This window comes from Scyliorhinus canicula, chromosome 11, assembly GCF_902713615.1.
Source record: "Scyliorhinus canicula chromosome 11, sScyCan1.1, whole genome shotgun sequence".
Lineage (NCBI taxonomy): Eukaryota > Metazoa > Chordata > Chondrichthyes > Carcharhiniformes > Scyliorhinidae > Scyliorhinus > Scyliorhinus canicula.
The window spans coordinates 73,078,720-73,100,552 of NC_052156.1; the positions used below are offsets into that span (position 1 = coordinate 73,078,720).

The following is a 21,833-nucleotide window of genomic DNA, read 5'->3' on the forward strand; positions in this document are numbered from 1 at the left end:
ATTTTGTTTTCAGTTACACAGCAGTTGGTAACAGAACTGAGGTTTAATGGCCACTTTCACTGATACCACTGACAAGCATTCAAATTGAAAAGCTAAGGAGACATTTCCTCTCAAACATAAACAATTTAAGGATTTAAGATTTGTAGATCCCTTTCCATCGCATAGTCAAAACTTGAACTACTTTCAAGGAATTTTCCAGTTAACACAGGTTACTCCATTAAAAAGCATTCCTGATATTTTGAACTTGGATATGCATGCATTGAACCCTGTTTATGGGTGGCACAACAGTTAGCACTGCTGCCTCACAATACCAGGAACCTGGCTTCAATTCCAGCCTTGGGTGACTGTGTGGAGTTTGCACATTCTCCCCGTGTCTGCGGGGGGTTTTATTTTTAGAACAGTACAGCACAGAACAGGCCCTTCGGCCCTCGATGTTGTGCCGAGCAATGATCACCCTACTCAAACTCACGTATCCACCCTATACCCGTAACCCAACAACTCCCCCTTAACCTTACTTTTTAGGACACTACGGGCAATTTAGCATGGCCAATCCACCTAACCCGCACATCTTTGGACTGTGGGAGGAAACCGGAGCACCCGGAGGAAACCCACGCACACACGGGGAGGACGTGCAGACTCCGCACAGACAGTGACCCAGCCGGGAACCGAACCTGGGACCCTGGAGCTGTGAAGCATTGATGCTAACTACTATGCTACTGTGCTGCCCACAAAGAAAGTCCCTAAGCGAGAATCATACCCCTAGACCAACGAGCCGACCAGTTTCTTCCAGGTTCCTCCTGCAATCCAAAGATGTTCAAGTTAGGTGGATTGGCCATTATCAATGCGCAGGGTTATGGGGATAGGGGAGTGGGCCTAGGTAGTGTTCTTTCAGAGGGTAGGTGTAAACTCGATGGGCTGAATGGCCTCCTTCCCCTCTGCAGGGATTCTTTGTTTAAGGACATGAAGCAATGATCGAAGTTTTTGGCTTTAGCCTGGGCCATGAGAACTTTGCTCACTGGCAGTGCCAACCAAAATGTACGGAAAGATGTGGAAAGCCTGTGCCCAAATTTTCAACAGGAGTTCTAGGTGAGTAAAGATTTTACTTCCAGGCTTTGAAGAAAAAAATTAATTCATGATGCTTCTCACAAGCATTTCCATCCATTCCTAGTAGAGGGACAAAAGGCAAATATATTAGGTTCATCTCAGTAAAATGTCCAATTGTTATAGTTAAAACTTGTGCTGTGTATTGCATCCTCTTTGCTGAAGGCCTTAAAACAAAAACTTGAAGTTGTGAGCTAAGCAGGGAATGTCTCTAGACTGCCCTTGTTTTCTTCATTCTGGCTTAGTGACAGCCTAACTGGCACCAGTACAAAACACACTTTAAAAAAATAAACTGTGGTTATCACATACAGCCTACTGTTCCTTGAAATGCTAACAACTGGAAGCAGCTGAATTGAGCAGATCTCCGCACGTATATTTCTGCAGCATTGTACTGTGCTCCATTTTCCTGGACTGAGGACCGGTAGTGTAACCATGGATTGATTCCATTACCCAGGCCACTGATAAATGCTGCCTTTACTTAATAAAGACAGCAGTACAATGAGCTCATCACATGAACATGCAGTGTCAGAAAGTGAACTCTAAAACCTATCTCCTAAAAACAAAAGGGAATACTTTACCCAAGAACATTTTTCAGTTAATGGATTAAACTTTTACTCAACAGCCAATGTCTGCATGAAGGCTGTTCTCCCAGACCCACGCTGACAAACAACATTGAAGGCACACCAAAGAGAAATAGAACAAGTGATTTTACAACAGTTGGCTGTTTTACAAATTGTATTTTAAAAACAATCCCAGCTCCTTTGCTTTTCCGAATTATTAGGAACTCTGTATGGCTAGGTCAGTCAATGTGTCACACTCAAAGTTAACAGGAGTGCCTAGTATATATCTGTGAAATAGTGCCACAACTGGCATCGCTCAGTCTCCAGTTGGAAAGTTACGGCCAGGTGCTCACTGCTGTAGTTTTTACTGATTGATTTTGAATTCCTCACTCAGTTTTTTTCTGCCGCAACAGCCATCAGGTCACAGGCTTTCTTGTGTTTGGACCAGTGCTTCACCTGGCACTCCCTAGAAAAAAAAATAAGCCATGAGCACAGTAATAATGGTGAACTCATTTTTGGTTTGGTTAGCTCTAAAACTGAATGGACAGGATTTCCTCCGGGATCCCGTCTGGCTCCCAACTGAACGCAATTTTACGGTGGGACGGGCAGGGCCTTGGACGGAAAGACTGCCCTTGTCCTAATCCGGGGTTGAAAGCGCTGTTGGATAACTCAGGGTGGGAAATGGAGAAATTCACCATCCTCTATTTAAGGTGGGAATGAGTGTGTTGGGGGGAGGCGTGGGGGGGGGGGCTGGTGGTGCACACTTCCATCAAAAGCCCCATTCTAGCTGGGGGGGCATCAGTTCCTGAAGGACTGGATACATCTAGAGCTCCCTCTCCCGCTTGCCTATCCTGATAGCCCAATTACCCACCTCACAACCCGCCCTGGTATCCCCTACCCTCTGTTCCCTGGGACCACTACCATTTTCCTTCACACAGCTCTCTGCACATAGTCTAAGACAGGGCGCTGCAGTGCCTCTCCCATCGTCTGCAACGCTGTGCCTGGATGGACTGGTAACCTGTTGGCCAATTTCATTGGCTGTGGGACTTAATTCCAAGTGCAGACCGAGTCCCGCATGCTGCTGGATAACGTTCATAAAGCAGTGGCCGGGAATTACCATCTAATTATTCCAGTGGGCAATTCTGGTACCACGCCGTAGCATGGATTTCCCGGCGATGAGGGGTGGCGTCAACGGGAAATCCTGTTGACAAAGCCGGGACGGGTAGATCCCGCTGGCAGGCTGCCTTACCCGCTGAAAAACATGTGATGAGGTGGTCGGTAAATTCCACCCAGTGTAAAATGGCAATGGGCCTGTTGGAGTCCTGCATCCCTGCTGAGCCCAACCGTCCAAAAGATTCATGCCCAAATATCTGGACATGATGGCAGTTAAAGATTCTGAACATTCATCATTTACACTGCCCCCCCTCCCCCCCAAAATTCACTCTCCACCTCATGCGGTCCTACAATTCGCCCTCCGCCTCCCCACTCGCCTCCACCTCACGCTGCCCTCCCACTCGCCCTCCACCTCACGCTGCCCTCCCACTCACCCTCCACCTCACGCCACCCTCCCACTCGCCCTCCACCTCACGCTGCCCTCCCACTCGTTCTCCGCCTCATGCCGCCCTCCCAGTCGCCCTCCCCCTCACACTGCCGTCACTCGTCCTCCACCTCACGCCATCCTCCCACTCACCCTCCACCTCACGCCGCCCTCCCACTTGCCCTCCACCTCACGCTGCCCTCCCACTCGCCCTCCACCTCACGCTGCCCTTCCACTCATTCTCCGCCTCATGCCGCCCTCCCAGTCGCCCTCCCCCTCACACTGCCCTCCCACTCGCCCTCTGCCTCACGCTGCCCTCCCACTCACGCTACTCTCCCACTCACCCTCCGTCTCACACGCACTCCGATTCACACTCCTCCTCACGCTGGCCTTCTACTCGCCCTACCGCTGCTTTCCCACACGCCCTCCCCCTCATGCTGCTATACCAAACACCACCTCCCATTGTCCTCCCACTTACCCTCCCAACCATTCACCCTCCACTTGTGGATGGAGTCAGGCTCACTGACTCTGGGTGCATTTCAGTGGTGGCCACATGAGCTGCTGGGTGCTCAGGTGGGCTGGTTAAATGACCCACCTTGATTTACTCGCACTCCATCCCAGTTGCTTTCTTAAACATTTGGGGCAGAATTTCCCATTTTATACGATGTACAGTGGCAGACGGTTTGGCAACAGCTGGATATAGTCATACTCACAGAACCATACCTTACAGACAATGTCCCAGAGACCACTGTCACCATTCCTGGATTTGTCCTGCCTCACCGGCAGGACAGACCCAGCAGATGACGGCACAGTAGTATACAATCAGGTGGGGGTTGCTTAGGGAGTCCTCAACATCGACTCCGGACCCCATGAAATCTCACGGCTTCAGGTTCAACACGGCCAAGGGAACCTCCTGCTGATTACCACATACCGGCTATCATCAGCTGATAAATCAGTACTCCTCCATGTTGAACACCACTTGGAGGAAGCACTGAGGATGGCAAGGGGGCAGAATATGCTCTGGGTGGGAGACTTCAATGTTCATCATCAAGAGTGGCTTGGTAGCACCACCACAGACCGAGCTGGCTGGGTCCTAAACGACATAGCTGCTAGACTGGGACTGCAGCAGGTAGTGAGGGAACCAACAAGAGTGAAAAACATACTTGACCTCATGCTCACCAATCTGCCTGCTGCAGATGCATCTGTCCATGACAGTATCGGTAGAAGTGACCACTGCACAGTCCTTGTGCAGACAAAGTCCCGTCTTCACATTGAAGATACCCTTCATCATGTTGTGTGGCAGTACCACCGTCCTAAATGGGATGGACTTTGAACAGATCTAGCAACTTAAGACTGGGCACCCATGAGGCACTGTGGCCATTAGCAGCAGCAGAATTATATTCAACCACAATCTGCAACCTCATGGCCTGCTATATCCCCCATTCGACCATTACCACGAAGCCAGGGGATCAACCCTGGTTCAATGAAAAGTGTAGGAGAGCATGCCAGGAGCAATATCAGTCATACCGAAAAACGAGATGACGACCTGGTGAAGCTACATCACAGGACTACTTGTGTGCCAAACAGCATAAGCAGCAAGTAATAGACAGAGCTAAACAATTCCATAATGAACGCATCAGATCTAGGCTCTGTAGTCCTGCCACATCCAACCGTGAATGGTGGTGGACAATTAAACAACTCACTGGAGGAAGAGGTTCCACAAATATCCCCATCCTCAATGATGGAGGATCCTGGCACATATGTGCAAAAGATAAAGCTGAGGCATTCGCAACAATCATCATCCAGATGCGCCGAGTGGATGATCCATCTCGGTCTCCTCCAGATGTTCCCAGCATCACAGATGTCAGTCTTCAGCCAACATGATTTATTGCACGTGATATCAAGAAAAAGATAAAAGCACTAAATACTGCAACGGCTATGGGCCCTGACAATATCCCAACAATACTACTGAAGATTTGTGCTCCAGACCTTGCTGCACCCCTAGACAGCTGTTCCAGTACACCAGCAATGTGGAAAATTACCCAGGTGTGTCCTGTACACAAGAAACAGGACAAATCCAACCCAGCCAATTACCGCCCTATCAGTCTATTCTCCATCATCATCATCATGATTGAAGGAGTCATCAACAGTACTATCAAGAGACACTTACTCAGCAATACCCTGCCCAGGGACACTCAGTTCGAGTTCTGCCAGGTCACTCATCTCCTGAACCAAATTACTGCGGATGCTGGAATATGAAATGAAAGAGAAAATGCTGGAAAATCTCAGCAGGTCAGGCAGCATCTTAGGGAGAGAAAAGAGCTGACGTTTCGAGTCTGATGACTCTTTGTCAAAGCTTTGACAAAGAGTCATCGGATTCGAAACGTTAGCTCTTTTCTCTCCCTACAGATGCTGCCAGGCCTGCTGAGATTTTCCAGCATTTTCTCAGCTCCTGATCTCATTACAGCCTTGGTTCAACCATGGACAAAAGAGCTGAATGCCAGAGGTGAGGTGAGAGTGACTGGCCTTGACATTAAGGCAGCATTTGACCGAGTATGGCATCAAGGAGCCCTATCTAAACTGGAGTCAACGGGAATCGGTGGGAAAACTCTCCGCTGGTTGGAGTCATACCTGGCACAAAGGAAGATGGTTGTGGTGGTTGGAGGTCAATCATCTCAACTCCAGGACATCACTGCAGTTGTTCCTCAGGGTAGTGTCCTAGGTCCAACCATTGTCAGCTGCTTCATCAATGACCACCCTTCCATCATACGGTCAGAAGTGGGATGTTTGCTGATGACTGCGCAATGTTCAGCACCATTCGAAACTCCTCAGATAATGAAGCAGTCCATGTCCAAATGTAGCAAGACCTGGACAATATCCAGGCTTGGGCTGAAAGATGGCAAGTTATATTCACGCCACACAAGTGCCAGGCATTGACCATCTCTTACAAGAGAGGATCTGACTACCGACCTTTGACATTCAATGGCATTGCCATCGCTGAATCCCCCACAATTAACATCCTGGGGGTTACCAAAAACTGAACTGAACTAGCCAAAGGGTCATCTGGAATCGAAACATTAGCTCTTTTCGCTCACTATGTACAAATGCTGCCAGACCTGCTCAGATTTTCCAGCATTTTCCCTTTTGGTTTCAGATTCCAGCATCTGCAGTAATTTGCTTTTAGCCATATTAATACTGTGGCTACCAGGGCTGTTCAAAGACTAGGAATCCAACTGTGAGTAACTCACCTCCTGACCCCCCCAAAGACAGTTCACCATCTACAAGGGACTAGTCAGGAGTGTAATGGAGACGTCCGGTGGCGGCCATGGAGGAGTAGGTCGCCCATTTGGATCTTTTCCCCATGTTTTTTCCCGGATTTTATGGGATAAATCGGTGAAGAGTGAGACAGTAAGGAGAAATCCCCCTCCGGTGTATGGAGAATTGGATCAGAAGTGGCCGTGTGAGAAGACAAAGTTCTATAAGGAAGACGCAAGCAGAGCTGGTAACGCGGGGAAGCATGGCGGAGAACCAGGGCCGCGGGAAGATGGCACAGTGGTTGACGGAGCAGCTGATGACATTTTTCATCGCCAAGCTGAAGGAGGACACGCTGGACCGGATTAAGGCTTCGATTGATCAAGTTGTACAGAACCAAGAGACCAACGGGAGAGCAATCCAGGAGGTAGAGCAAAAGGTGTCCGAGCACGAGGAGTACATAACCGTGCTGGAGACCAAGGTGGAGATGATGAACGACCGCCAGAAAAGAAGGAGTGTAATGGTATACTCTCCACTTGACTGGATGAGTGCAGCTCCAACAAAACTCAAGAGGCTCAGCACCATCCAGGAGAAAGCAGCCCGCTTGTTTGCTCCCCCTTCCACAAACATTCAAACCTTCCACCACTAACGAACAGTGGTACTTCTTCCCCTCTGATTACATGCCTTTCTTTCATCTTCATACAGGCCAAGCTGGCACACAACAAGCACAAAATATTGGAGACTGTGATGGGGCGGCCGACATCATTACACTTACTGAGTTTGAGGTGCCCACAGCTGACTGAGTTTGGCCTCTCCCAGAAACCTGTGGTGGATCACAACTCCATTGCTTCATTGAATCCTAACATCGGGAACCCACATCACCGCTAAACACCAATCCCGCTTTAGAATGTGTTTCCAATCTACAGACTGCAGATGTCTCCAGTGACCATCATCATTCCATCTGCAGCCTAGTCCAGGGACAGCGACTGTGCGACAGTCCTGCACACCAAGCTGTGCTTTTGTTTCATCTTGGGCCTACAGCACTTGCCCCTCTCTGCAACTGGATTGTACCATGCTCCCATTGATTCCTTCAGCTGCATGCCCTCTGCACCCTAGACTGTCTCCTCTCTCTGACTGTGAGGTCCACATAGTCCCTGGACTGCCTGTAATCTAAGACAGCTTTCCATATCGCTACAGGAGTGCCTGTATTCTGCTCCTAACTGCAAGCCACAGACCAAGGAATTTGACTTTCACAGAGTTCAGCATTGCCATGAAGATTACGAACTGTACTGCCCCCTCCCAATCCACCCACGTTTTAAAAACCAGTACCTTCACTTCAGTGGGAACAAATTGAAAATAAGGAAAAAAAGGACATTTGCAGATTACATTAGGGTTAAAAGTTACAAATGACAATTAGTTTTCAATAGAAAGGGACTGAAATAAACTTTCATATAAGGTAGGCTTTACAAGGATAAGAAACTCTTTCTTGTTCAGCCATTGAGCCTTTACCCTCTTACCTCTGACAATACCGCTCGACCTGACATCGTGAGCACCGCTTTGCTGCCACTGCTCCACAAAATCCACATTTTGGGCGATCTGGAATCAGATTCTCCATCATTTCCAGATTGTAGGTTTCTGTCAGTCTGTACAAGGGAATGACCAGCAATGAGAGATAATGCAGTTGACACACACATTCCGCCCATATATTAACAATTCTCAGATCCTCATTTAAACAGAATCTGAATTGCCACCTAGCTCAATGTTTAATCTGCTTTAAAGTTACAGCCGCTCCTCCCTGGTCTCTATGTTTCATAATTTAACATTGATTAACAAGGACAGTTTTTGTCACATATTGAACATGGCATTTTCATGGCCAGCTATGAACAACATAGAATTTCAATCCAGAGAAAGTTTTTTATTCCCCAGGTTGGTGCTGTTCAGTGGCTGTAAAGTCAGGAGAAAACAAAGTTTTAATTTCACCCTGGGACTGATGTGTGAATCCGGTCTAAACTAATGATTTGAAAATCTCCTCATTTTGCTTGGTATCAGAATGTTGTGCAAAATAAACCTGATGCAAACAGCCCAGCTCCTAGTTTGGCATGAATCCAAGCTCCGTACCATCTTTAATGTGGCGCTGTACTGGTTGGTAATTTTTTGGCGCAGACTTGGAGGGCCAAAGGGCCTGTCCCTGTGTTGTACTTTCCTTTGTTCTTTGTGACACCATTATGGTTAGTGTGGAAATAGTATTGTCAGACTGCTGCAGTAAGGAGTGCTCTTGAGACGGCATCAAACACATTTTGTTAGGTTAGGGTAAGGGAGCATCACTGTGCATCTAACCTGTACTGCATTTGAATTAGGAATGCTTGTTGCCAACTTTGGGTGGATACAATGGAGAAAAAAACAACTTCAGATAAAAACGGTAGCCTGCAGATTATATTAAAAAGCAATGCAGTTACATTTAACTTTAAAAAGCAATTACTGGGGCTGGTTTAGCACACTGGGCTAAATCGCTGGCTTTTAAAGCAGACCAAGCAGGCCAGCAGAACGGTTCGATTCCCTTACCAGCCTCCCCGGGCCTGGCGCCGGAATGTGGCGACTAGGGGCTTTTCACAGTAACTTCATTGAAGCCTACTCGTGACAATAAGCGATTTTCATTTCATTCATTTCAGGAGAAAAAATTGTGTGTTGCCTTGTCAACTAGAGGATGACTATGAATGGAGGATAAAAGCAAAGGGTTGCTTCTATCTGCCTTGCTCAGACTTATTTATTATTTGGGAAACAAACCTCTAAAACAGTACTCTACTGGTATAAAATAGTATATTTGTTTAAGATTTAATTTGTTTTCATGATAAACGGCAATTTTACTTTGATTCCACTTTTGGTGGCAGCATGTAGGAGGAAGTCGCATGTTGGGTGGCTCCTGCTCGAGGCTTAATTTTTGAGAATTTAATGCCCGGTCCCAGGGGCAATTTTTTGTTAAATAAGTGCAGGAAGACATAAGGAAGGAGGATGTCCAAAACCCAAAGGAAAGCTGCCGCGAAGAAGGGGGCGAGTGAAGATTCGCCGTTGAGTGGAAGGGTCGGCTCGGCAACTGGAAGGATGGCGGAGGCTGGGTCGCTGCACTGTTCATGGCAGAAAAGATGACCGAGATGATGGTTGTGGAACTTGAAAAACAGTTTGTAAAGCACATGGAGGTGATGAGGAAGGAGATGATGGCAGCATTGAAGGTGCTTGTGGAGGAGGCGATTGCCCCGGTGAAGGCGGCGGTGTCGAGGACATCAGCTGAGGTGTGGGAGCAGGGTGAGAAACTGAAGGGAGTGGAAGAGGTTTTGTTGCAACAGTGACCTCGATGGGTGAGGAGCTGCAGAGAGTGGTAGAGGCCAACACGGGTCTGCGAGCCAAAGTGGAGGACCTGAAAAACAGATCGAGGCAGCAAAATCGGAGGATCGTGGGCCTGCCAAAGGGGTGGAGAGCCTGAGGCCGACGGAGTATTTTGCCAAGATGTTGGCGGAGCTGTTGGGGGAGGAGGGAGATCCCTCTTGGTACGAACTGGATCGGGCTCATTGGGCGTGGATGCCTAAACCAAAGGCAAATGAGTTGCCAAGAGCAGTGATTATTTGTTTCCGTCGGTGCCGCGTGAAGGGAATAGATAGGATAGATGCGGGCAGGTTGTTTCCACTGGCGGGTGACAGCAGAACTAGGGGGCATAGCCTCAAAATAAGGGGAAGTAGATTTAGAACTGAGTTTAGGAGGAACTTCTTCACCCAAAGGGTTGTGAATCTATGGAATTCCTTGCCCAGTGAAGCAGTTGAGGCTCCTTCATTACATGTTTTTAAGGTAAAGATAGATAGTTTTTTGAAGAATAAAGGGATTAAGGGTTATGGTGTTCGGGCCGGAAAGTGGAGCTGAGTCCACAAAAGATCAGCCATGATCTCATTGAATGGCGGAGCAGGCTCGAGGGGCCAGATGGCCTACTCCTGCTCCTAGTTCTTATGTTCTTATGTTCTTATGTCTGTGTTGGGCAAAGCAGAAGCAGCAGGTACATTGGCTGGAGCTGGTATACGCATATACCAGGACTTTACTGTGGAATTGGTGAGGAGGTGGCGGCCTTCGGCCGAGTGAAGATGGTACTGTATAACAGCAGTGTGCAGTTCGGCAAAGTGTACCCAGCTAAGTTGAGGATGACCTACTTTGGCAAAGACTTTTATTTCGAGACGGTGAAAGCGGCGGAGGCGTTATTGAAGCCAGAAGGACTGGGGCAGAAGTTAGAAATGGGATTGAGGATGGTCTTGGACTGAGGGCAGGGGGGATGGAGGAGTGTATGTAGCTCTATTTTTCACTGCATGTTGTTATGTGTTAAATGATTTGAAGTTGCCTATTTGGACAAGGTACAAGTTAGGATTTTCTTTTGCAATAATGGTTCTTTGGGGTTTGTGTGTTTACACTGGGGTTGTGTGCTGATGGAATTTTTTTGTTTTCCTGGGACCGGGCAGGAAGGAGGGGATTGGGGCCTGGGCAGGGGCCTCCACACTGGCTAGCTCCAGCTGGCCAGTGAACGGGAGTGTAGCGGGGGGAGGAGCTGCGGCCATCAGAGCCTGGTAGAACAGGTTTCAATGGGCCTAGGAGGGGTGAAAGTTTGCGTGAGGGGACCAATACTGGCTGAGGTGTTTTCAAGAGGAAGTGGATGGGAGGATTCTGGGAGGGGCTCAATGGTAACAATGGGACAGGACAAGCCCAGTGGGCAGGGTCCAGAGTTATGAGGATGGTAGACAGGAGGGGGGAGGGACACACCTCTGATTCCAATAGTTACATGGAATGTGAGGGGTTTGTTGGAGGGAGGTTTTTTAGCATCATCTAGGGGGTAGTGCTCGTGAACTTGGAACCAAGGCCCTAGAAGTCTTTTTCAGGGTGTCAGGCCGGCTCAGGCGGGTGCAAATGTTAGCCTTTGCCTCACTGAGTGCCCGAAGGCGGGTCCTGTTGGAGGTGGAGGTTAGCTTCTCTGCTGTGCCTCGGCTTGGTGGAGGGGACCAACTTGAATTTCTTTGACTCTCGGGAAGGTGAAGTCTCAGCCGAAGGGGATGAAGGGTTTCACAATTCACGGGGGCTGTTTATTCTGCACTTCCGAGAATTGGTTGACATTGAACCTTGGGGGTAGAGGGGGTGGACAGCGGTATTGTTGGCTTTGGTTACACTGTTTACGGATTGATTGTTAATTTGTATTTTTTACCTAGAATGTACGGTGGATGTTTTGGCCTTTAAATTGAGCGGGGTACAGTCTGTGTGTGGGTGCTAGTTATTGTATTTGTTTTTGTTTGTTTTTTCTTTGGTTATTTATTGATGAAAATATTGAAAATGAGGAAAATAAAAAGATTTAAAAAAAAAAGCATTTTTGCTATGGTTCATCTCAGTCAAGTCCGTAAGATAAAAATACCACAAAGTCAGCCCACTTAATGCATCTTTGAGTTCACGGGCGAAATTCTCCGACCCCCAGCAGGGTCGGAGAATCGCCTGGGGCCGCCGAAAATCCCGCCCCCGCCGTGGCAGAGATTCTCCGCCACCCGGGAAGTGGCAGCGTCGGGAATCACGCCACTCCGATCGGCTTGGCCCCTGCGGCAATTCTCCGGCCCGCGATGGGCCGAAGTCCCGCCGCTGGGAGGCCTCTCCCACCGCCGAGGTTTGAACCACAGCTGGTGGCGGCCGGATTGACGGCGCGACCGGGCCCCCGGGGTCCTGGGGGAGGCGCGGGGCGATCGGACCCCGGGGGCTGCCCCCACGATGGCCAGGCTCGCGATCGGGGCCCCCCGCTCAGACTCCGGGCCAGTGCCCTGGGTGCACTCTTTCTCCTCCGCGGCCACCACGGCCTCCGCCATGGCGGAAGCGGAACCCACATCGCGCATGCCGGTGGTGACGTCACCGCCGGCGCATGCGCCGACCGGCGAAAGCCTTTCGGCCAGCCCCGCTGCCGCTGGTTTTTTGCGCCAGTGTTCTGGTGCCAACCGCTCCGGCGCGGGGCTAGCCCCCAAAGGTGCGGAGAATTCCCCACCTTTGGGGAGGCCCGACCCCGGAGTGGTTGGCGCCACTGTCCTACGCCGGGACCCCCCGTCACGCCGGGTAGGGGAGAATCCCGCCCCACGAGTGAGAAAACAAATGGCCACTCATACCTGTGGGCCTGTTCACGTAAATCCTGCTCAGAAGGGTTAAATGCCGTTTTCACTTGGTGTTTTGCAATGGCTTTCCACTTGTTGGAATTTTCTCGAATGATCCTATCCCGGATATCAGGGACCTTAACAATGGAAAGGAAAAAGAGACACAAATAAAACTTTGAGTAGAGCAGGAAGGTTTACCTATTCAGCCTCTGGCAAATATTCAATAGAATAATGCACTCCCATAACCCTTTTACTAAATCAGCATCTAAAACTCACTAATTCAAATGTTATAAGTATGGAGACAGGCCCTGCTGTGCTCCCACAGCATAGATACTTGAGTTGGGGAAAAAGTCTTCCACCTTTCTGAACTATTTCTTCTTTAACCTAATACATATTTGATACAATAGCATATTCATCTTTAATTGAACCTGGAACTTCCCTTTTGCATATAATACAATTATTTATTGGGCAAGTTGCTTGAATTATCAAATGGTTCCATCTTGTGCAAGATCACACTTATCATTGCTCAGGAATGATGGAATGGGTGAAAATAATTTGACCAGAGACGTAGAGGTCCATATCCCACAAACCTGAATTCTTGAGTCTTGAAACTCTCAAGATTGTCCCCAATGCTGTTAATAATTGATTGTTTAAAATCGGTTTCTATTGCCGATTTAAAAACTTAAGTTTTGTTGGATTGTGGTTCTATTTTCAATGCTGAAAACAGAGGAAATCAGGAGGAAGAATATTGGCTCCCAAACAATCCAAGAAATGTTGTAAAGTAAACAATTTCCATCTGCCATATTTCTAAAACTCCATAAAACAGACAGGGGGGTGAAAGGGCACAGTTCAACTAAATGACATCCCATTGTATGGCTCTAACTGGAATTACAAGACTTGATACGATCCTGATCCAACATTTTTGGTGAAAAGCAATTGTAATTCAGAATAAGTATTCTCGAAAGACTGCCCAAAGGTTTTATAATTCTATTTGGACAGGAAAAACTCCCAAATATTTGGCAAGAAACAAATGGCTAATATATTTACGTAAAATATGACTTAGAACACTTCAAGTGTGTATTCTTCGAGCAGCATAATCAGAAGTATTTTCCTCCAGGAGAACACAACAGCTGAATGTCCATTGCTGGCCATACCACTGATCTTATAATAGCACTTAAAAAATTTCTTAAATGGGTGTCACTGACAAGGCCAGCATTTGTTGCCCATCCCTAATTGCGATTGAACTCAGTGGTTTGCCAGGCCATTTCAGAGGATAATTTCGAGTAAACCATATTGCTGTGGACCACGTGTAGGCCAGACCAGGTAAGGATGGCAGATTTCTTTCGCTAAAGAACATTAGTGAACCTAATTTTTCTTTTGAACAACAATCAATGGTCGTTTCATGGTCACACCGTTACTGAGACTAGATTTGAGTTCCTGATTTTGTTTAACAAATTGAATTGAACTCTCACCAGCTACCATGCTGGGATTTGATCCCATGTTCCCAGAACAGTAGCCTGGGTCTTTGGATTCCTCATCCAGTAAAATTACCATGATGCCCCTGCCACCCCAATAATACAGGAAGCAGTCAATTTTGAGTTGAAGCAAATTATATATTTAACCAATGGTGTACATGTTAATTCTCTTCCCACACCCAATGGTGCACTAAGGCAGACCTTTACCCTCTTCCATAACTAGTAATTCCCAGTTTAGCTTAGTTAGACAGATGGTTCTTCAGCAGAGCGAGGCCAGTTCATAGATAGATAGAATCATAGAACAGTACAGCACAGAACAGGCCCTTCGGCCCTCAATGTTGTGCCGAACAATGATCACCCTACTTTAAACCCACGTAACCCGTATACCCGTAACCCAACAATCCCCCCATTAACCTTACACTACGGGCAATTTAGCATGGCCAATCCACCTAACCCGCACATCTTTGGACTGTGGGAGGAAACCGGAGCACCCGGAGGAAACCCACGTTGCCCGGGTTCAATTCCCGTACTGCTGAGGTTATTCATGAAGGCCCCGCCTTCTCAACCTTGCCCCTTGCCTGAGGTGTGGTGATCCTCAGGTTAAATCACCACTAGTCATCTCTGCCCCTAAAAGGGGAAACCAGCCTATGGTCATCTGGGGCTATGTCGACTTTACCGTACCTAATTCCCGGAACAGGTCGCTAGTCTGTCCCGAGGACTTCTAGTTTGACGGGCATCACTCCACATCAAGCGTGGCTGGCCAGGAGTCTCTCCTGCTCTTATTGCCAGACATTGGCGTATTGGAGGGATTTGCAGTTTGATGCTCAACTTGTCTGACCTCGTTATGAACACAACTTCCTTGGTCATCAAGTTCTGGAGTGGGACTCAAACTGGGAGCTCAGAGGTAGGGACGCCACCCACTGCAGCAACAAGACCTCTTATAATGGTACACATTAATATATGTATGAGCAAACAACATTCTACAGCTTTGGTGATCTTGAATATTTGAATTTTCTACCCATTCTGGGAGAGGGGAGACAGTGACTTTGTGGTATTGTCACTGGAGCAGTAATCCAGAGACCCAGGGTAATGCTCTGAGGACCCAGATTCGAATCCCACCATGGCAGATTGCAAAATTTGAATTCAATAACAATCTAGAATTAAAAGTCTAATGATGACCATGAAACCATTATCAATTGCTGTAAAAACCTATCTAGTTCACTAATGTCCTTTAGGGAAGGAAATCTGTCATCCTGAAACGGTCTGGCCTACATGCAACCCACAGCAATGTGGTTGATTCTTAAATGCCCTCAGGGTTGAGCAATAAATGCTGGCCCAGCCAGCAATGCCCACATCCCATGAACACATTTTTAAAAAAAGTTAGTCGTTTATCTCTGTATCTGCTTTTTATTTTCCTCAAGAAATTATGCAGTAGAGATGTGTACTGCATATGGAATATCAGCATGCCACAGAGCATAAGGTATGTGCTAATAAAAATATATGGTGCAAGTGCATCTCCGATTCTATTCTTGACAAGAAGGCAAGGGAAAGTGTAATAGCCTGCGCGGGACCAAAGGTGTGGGAATGACTGTCTTCCCTGTGGTTATTGTGGAGTATGAGCTCCCCCGTTAGGGGTGGGGGTTCTCTATTGATCTTTGTATTAAAAAGTCAGCCAGTAAGGCACCAGAACAGGAACCCGGTAGGGATCTAATGGGCGGTGTACATATCGTGTAGTAAATAAAACTATGTTTATTTATTTTACTCGGTGTGGACTCCCTGTGTCCTTAATTAAACTGGTGATGAGGCGTAAACTTAATTGCTGTCGACATTGCGACTGTGTCCTGTGTCCTTATTAAACAAAGTATTGTGGATTTTGTCCAAAATCCAGGAGTAAATCAGTTTTAACCGATCCATCACAGGAAAAGAATCTATGAACTTGGTGACAAGGATTTGGTAAAAAAGGGGATTATCAGTGATTATCATAGAATTTACAGTGCAGAAGGAGGCCATTCGGCTCATCTTCTGGAAAGAGCACTCTATCTAAGCCCACACCTCCACCCTATCCCCATAACCCAGTAACCCCACCCAACCCTTTTTGGACACGAAGGGTAATTTAGCATAGCCAATCCACCTAACCTGCACATCTTTGGACTGTGGGAGGAAACCGGAGCACCTGGAGGAAACCCATGCAGGCACAGGGAGAACATGCAGACTCTGCACAGACAGTGACCCAAGCCGGGATTCGAACCTGGAACCCTGAAGCTGTGAAGCAACTGTGCTACCGTGCTGCTACCTAAAAATTAGACTGATTCGCAGACATTATTGATTGTACTTTTATACAATTAATTCTCTGGACATGAACCTGTCTTAGGGAAATTGCTTGACTGCAAAGACTAACTACGTTTAATGCTTATATTGGTGAAGAATTTGGATTTATTGCAGCGTTTGCCTCTAACCTGTTCCAAGATGAGATCCTTCTTTGGTGGAGGTAGGTCTGTCATGGCAAGGTGGCCCAGAAAACGTTGTAATTCCACCAAGTTGGGAAGTTGGTCAATGACAACTTCAGTCAGGAAGCTTCGCAGCTAGTGAGCAGAAATAATTACAGGGTTACTTAATATATATGTTGGAATATGTTATCAGAGCATCACCATTTATTGAAATTGCACTCCTTATAAAATCCATAGTTCTGCTGTCAGTACGCCTGTATAGCGTTTTGATACCAGTCCTCTAGGAGTATCCCGGGCTGCATGGAATTTGGTCTTAGGAGCCTAAAAAAACTCAGTGCTATTAGCATATGTTCTTACTTGCTGCTTTGTCCTGTTTGAATTGTGTGGGTCTGGATGGGATTGCTTTTAGTGTTGTTCTGTTGTGATATTGCATGCATGCCAATGGAGACAAATGACATGTACCTTTTCTTTAATAAATTTAGATTACCCAATTCTTTTTTCCAATTAAGGGGCAATTTAGTGTGGCCAATCCACCTACTCTGCACAGTTTTGGGTTGTGGGGGTGAAACCCACGCAGACACGGGGAGAATATGCAAACTCCACACAGACAGTGACCCAGAGCCGGGATCGAACATGGGACCTCAGCGCCGTGAGGAGCTGTGCTAACCACTAGGCCACCGTGTTGCCCTATGACATGGACCTTTAACATGTACTGGTGTTATGACACCCTGGGCCAGTACGTGGTGAATTCCAGCCTCACTTGACCTAGAGTCGTAACACTGTTGAAATGAACTTTTATTTAAAAATACCCGAGGTTTTCAACAGCCCTGTAACTACAGTCACCAGGTTTGTAAATGTAAACACAATTAATTTTTTATTATTAACAGTAACTATAATTAAATAAGCAACAAATACAAAAAATACTGGACAATCTCAGCAGGTCTGACAGCATCTGTGGAGAGAGAAGGGCAGCACTTTCACCCCTTAGCTAGAAAATTGTGGATTCAAACCCCACTTCAGTGACTCGAGTATAAAAGTCTAGGCCGACATGTCAGTGTAGTACTGAAGGAATACTGCATGGTCAGGGGCACTCGACAAAATTCTCTGGGCGCGATTCTCCCAAAGGGGACAAAGTGCCGACGCCGGAGTGAAAACCAGAGTGTTTCACTCCGGCGTCGGAGGCCGCTCCTCGCCCCCTATTCTCCCACCCCCAGGGGACTAGGAGCGGCACCGCGTCAATTACGCGGCCGGCGGCGCCTAAGTGACGTCACCCGCGCATGCGCAGGTTGGCCGGTGCGAACCTGCACATGTGCGGTTGCTGTCCTCCCCTCCGCCGCCCCGCAAGACATGGAGGATTGATCTTGCAGCGCAGCGGAGGGAAAAGAGGGCCTCTTTCAGAGACACCGGCCTGACGATCGGTGGGCACCGATCGCGTGCCAGACCCCTCCTGAGCGCGCCCCTGGTGCTCGATCCTCCCTCCGCCCCCCACAGGCCCCACACGCAGCGGTCGCGCGCTGTTCACGCCGGCAGCGACCAGGTGTGGTTGGCGCCGGCGTGAACCGGTCGGATTAGGCAGGCTGCTCGACCGGAGCGGCGATTCTCCGAGCGGCCTGTTGCAAAACGCGACACACCATTTTGGCGAGGGTGGGAGAATCGCGTGCGGGTGCCAGGGCGGCGTGGCGTGAATTGCCTGGTACTCCCGCGATTCTCCCACCCAGCGTGGGGGTCAGAGAATCACGCCCTCTGTTCCTGAGACCAAGTGTTGATGTCGGGGCAGGATTCGTGGACTTCTATAACAGCAGAACTGGCGCCTCACCTGCATCGATTCAATGACCGTTAAGGGGCTAGCACCAGTGCCATGTGGAATACAATCGATTCCAATGGGACACAGTGCGGGTTTCTTTGACAAGCTGCAGCCGCATACACACACTTCAATGCACACACACACTATCCCAGCCAACAAGATGGCAACAAGGAGAGCGGCACCCCGTTTTATGGATGCCGAGCTTGAGACCCTGCTAGATGCCATGGAGGAGATGCGGGCGACCCTGTACCCCAGCCAAGTCATTCATTGGAAGAATGAGAGGTGATCTAATTGAAACATATAAGATTCTCTCAGGAGTTGACAGGGTAGATGCTGAAAGATTGTTTCCCCTCATGTGAATAAAAGCTTGTGGTCTAATGGGTCTTTTTCTGGTTGGCAGGATGTGATGAGTGGTGTGCCACAGGAATCAGTGCCAGGATCTAATCTTTTTATAATTTATATAAACGACTTGGATGAATGGACTGAAAGTATCATTGCTAAATTTGCTGATGGCACCAAGATAGGTAGGAAAGTAAATTGTGAAAAGGGGTGTAAGGAGGCTACAAAGGGACATAGATTGGTTAAATGAGTGGGCAAAAATCTGGCAAATGTAGTACAATGCGGGCAAATGTGAAATTGTCCATTTTGGCAGGAAGAATAAAAAACAAGCTTTTTGTGTAAATGATGAGAGATTGCAAAGCTTTGAGGTGCCGAGGGAGGTGGGTGTCAGAGTGCACGAATCACAAAAGGCCAATATACAGATAGGGCAAATAATTATGAAAGCTAATAGAATGCTATTATTTATTGTGAGGGGAATTGATTACTCAAATAGGGAGGTTATGCTTCAGTTGTACAGAGCACTGATGAGACCACATCTGGAATATTGTGCACAGTATTGGCCTCCTTATTTAAGGAAAGATGTAAATGTGTTGAAACATTTCAGGGAAGGGTTACTAGATTAATACAAGGAATGGGCAGGTTGTCCTTTGAGGAAAGGTTGAAGAGGTCAGGTTTGTATCCACTAGGAATACTTGAATAAGATTCCGCACTGTGTCCCATAGGAATAAGAGGAAACTTGAACAAAACCTTTAAAATCTTGAGAGGGTATTGACAGGGTGGATGTGGAGAGGATGTGTCCTCTTGTTGAACAATCTATAACTAGGGATCACTTATTTAAGACGGAGATGAGGAGAACATTTCGTCTCTCAGAGAGTTGCAAGTCTCTGAAACTTTCTTCCTCAGAGTCTTCGAATATTTTTAAGGCTGAGCTAGATAAGGGCCGGAATTCTCCACCCGTTACGATTCACTTTTCCTGCCGTCAATGCATCCTTCCCACAGTTTTCTCGTCAGCGTGGGGTGGTTTCAATGGGAAATCCAATTGTGAAGTGGCGGGAAGACAGAATCCTGCTGTGTAACATGCGCCTGGGGTATCAAGAGAATTCCAGACAAAATTCTTGATTATCGGAAGTGGACAGGAATGCGGGGGTGAAGCTACAATCAGATCAGCCGTGATCTTAATGAATGGTGGAGCAGGCACGAGTGGCTGAGCGGACTATTGCTATGAGGGAATCTTGAAGTACAAAGCAAAGCCAAATAGAATCTCCAGTAGCAGCGCGCCCCTCCCTGATGAATTCAATGAATTCTATGTTCGGTTCAAGCATGAAACCATCAAACCATTGTCAACTGCCCCAGCAGCCCCGAACACACCCATACCCACTGTCATAGCTTCGGAAGTCAGATCGGCCTTCTTGAAAGAGAACCCTCGGAAAGCCACGGTTCCTGACGAGGCCCATGGTTGTGCTTCAGATCCTGCACGGATCAACTGGCGGGTGTGTTTGCGACATCTTCAACCTCTCCCTATTCCGTTTCAAGGTTCCCACCTGCTTCAAGAAGACCACCATCATACCGGTACCAAAGAAGAACCAGGCAACGTGCCTCAATGACTATCGTCCGGTGGCCTTGACATTGATCATTATGAAGTGCTTCGAGAGGCTGGTCACGAGACACATTAACTCCATACTCCCAGAATGCCTTGGTCCACTGCAATTCACATACTACCACAACCGTCCACAGCAGCCGCTATCTCCCTGGCCCTATACTCATCCCTAGAACATCTCGACAATAAGGACTCCTAGGTCCGTATTCAACATCATAATCCCAACAAAGCTTATATCAAAGCTCCAAAACCTAGGCGTTGGCTCCTCCCGAGGCAACTGGATCCTCAAGTTCCTGACGCATAAACCATAATCAGGAAAGATAAACAACAACGGGCGAATTCTCTGAACACCCCCCCACCCCCCCCGGGTCGGAGAATCGGCGGGGGGCGGCGTGAATCCCGCCCCTTCCGGCTGCCGAATTCTCCGGCACCGGGGATTTGGCAGGGGCGGGAATCGCGCCACGCTGGTTGGCGGCTGCAGACCCCCGGCGATTCTCCGGCCAGCAATGGGCCGAGTGGCCGTCCCATGTTTGCCGGTCCTGGCGTAAATTGGAGTAGGTCCTTACCGGTGGGACCTGGTGGTGGGGCGACCTCCGGGGTTCCCGGGGGGGGGGGGGAGGGGGGGGGGGGGGCGTGCGGGGGGATCTGGCCCCGAGAGGTGCCCCCACGGTGGCCTGGCCCGCGATCGGGGCCCACCGATCCGCGGGCGGGCCTGTGCCATGGGGGCACTCTATTCCTCCGCATTTGCCGCTGTGGTCCTCCGCCATGGCCAATGCGGAGACGAACCCTCCCCTGCATGCACTGGGATGACGGCAGCACATGCTGGCGCTCCCGCGCATGCGCCATCTCACGCCGGCCAGCGGAGGCCCTTCGACGCCAGTTGGCGTGGCGCCAAGCCCCTTCCCCGCCGGCCGGTGGGGCGCAAACCACTCCGGGGCGGGCATAGCCCCGGTGCACAAGATTCCACACCTTTGGGGCGGCCCGATGCCGGAGTGATTCACACCACTCCTTCCTTTGGGGCAGCACGGTAGCATGGTGGTTAGCATAAATGCTTCACAGCTCCAGGGTCCCAGGTTCGATTCCCGGCTGGGTCACTCTCTGTGCGGAGTCTGCACGTCCTCCCCGTGTGTGCGTGGGTTTCCTCCGGGTGCTCCGGTTTCCTCCCACAGTCCAAAGATGTGCGGGTTAGGTGGATTGGCCATGCTAAATTGCCCGTAGTGTCCTAAAAAGTAAGGTTAAGGGGGGGGGGGGTTGTTGGGTTACGGGTATAGGGTGGATACATGGGTTTGAGTAGGGTGATCATGGCTCGGCACAACATCGAGGGCCGAAGGGCCTGTTCTGTGCTGTACTGTTCTATATTCCTGCTGGAGTTTCCCGCCCCGCCGATTACGGCAGAATCCCGCCCAACATCTCCCCCATGATAGTCCTCCATATCGAGGCCCCACAAATCTGCATACTTAGCTCCCTACTATACTCCCTATAAACACACATGACTATGTGGCAAAATTTGGTTCCAACTCCATTTACAAATTTACTGATGACACAACCGTAGTGGGTTGGATCTCAAAAAACGAT

At 48.6% G+C, this 21,833-nt stretch overlaps 1 protein-coding gene across 2 annotated transcripts in view; it reads right to left on the bottom strand.

Moving 5' to 3' along the window:
* Positions 1-651: 651 nt before the first annotated feature.
* Positions 652-21,833, bottom strand: part of zmynd10 (zinc finger, MYND-type containing 10) — a 109,409-nt gene continuing 88,227 nt past the window's right edge. For both annotated transcript variants that reach the window (XM_038810739.1, XM_038810738.1), the window contains exons 9-12: positions 16,528-16,653; positions 12,612-12,733; positions 7,968-8,093; positions 652-2,127 (exon numbers count right to left, since the gene is read on the bottom strand). In XM_038810739.1, coding sequence (XP_038666667.1) covers positions 2,052-2,127; positions 7,968-8,093; positions 12,612-12,733; positions 16,528-16,653 — 450 coding nt within the window. In that variant the 3' untranslated portion in view covers positions 652-2,051. The remainder of the gene's footprint in view (positions 2,128-7,967; positions 8,094-12,611; positions 12,734-16,527; positions 16,654-21,833) is intronic.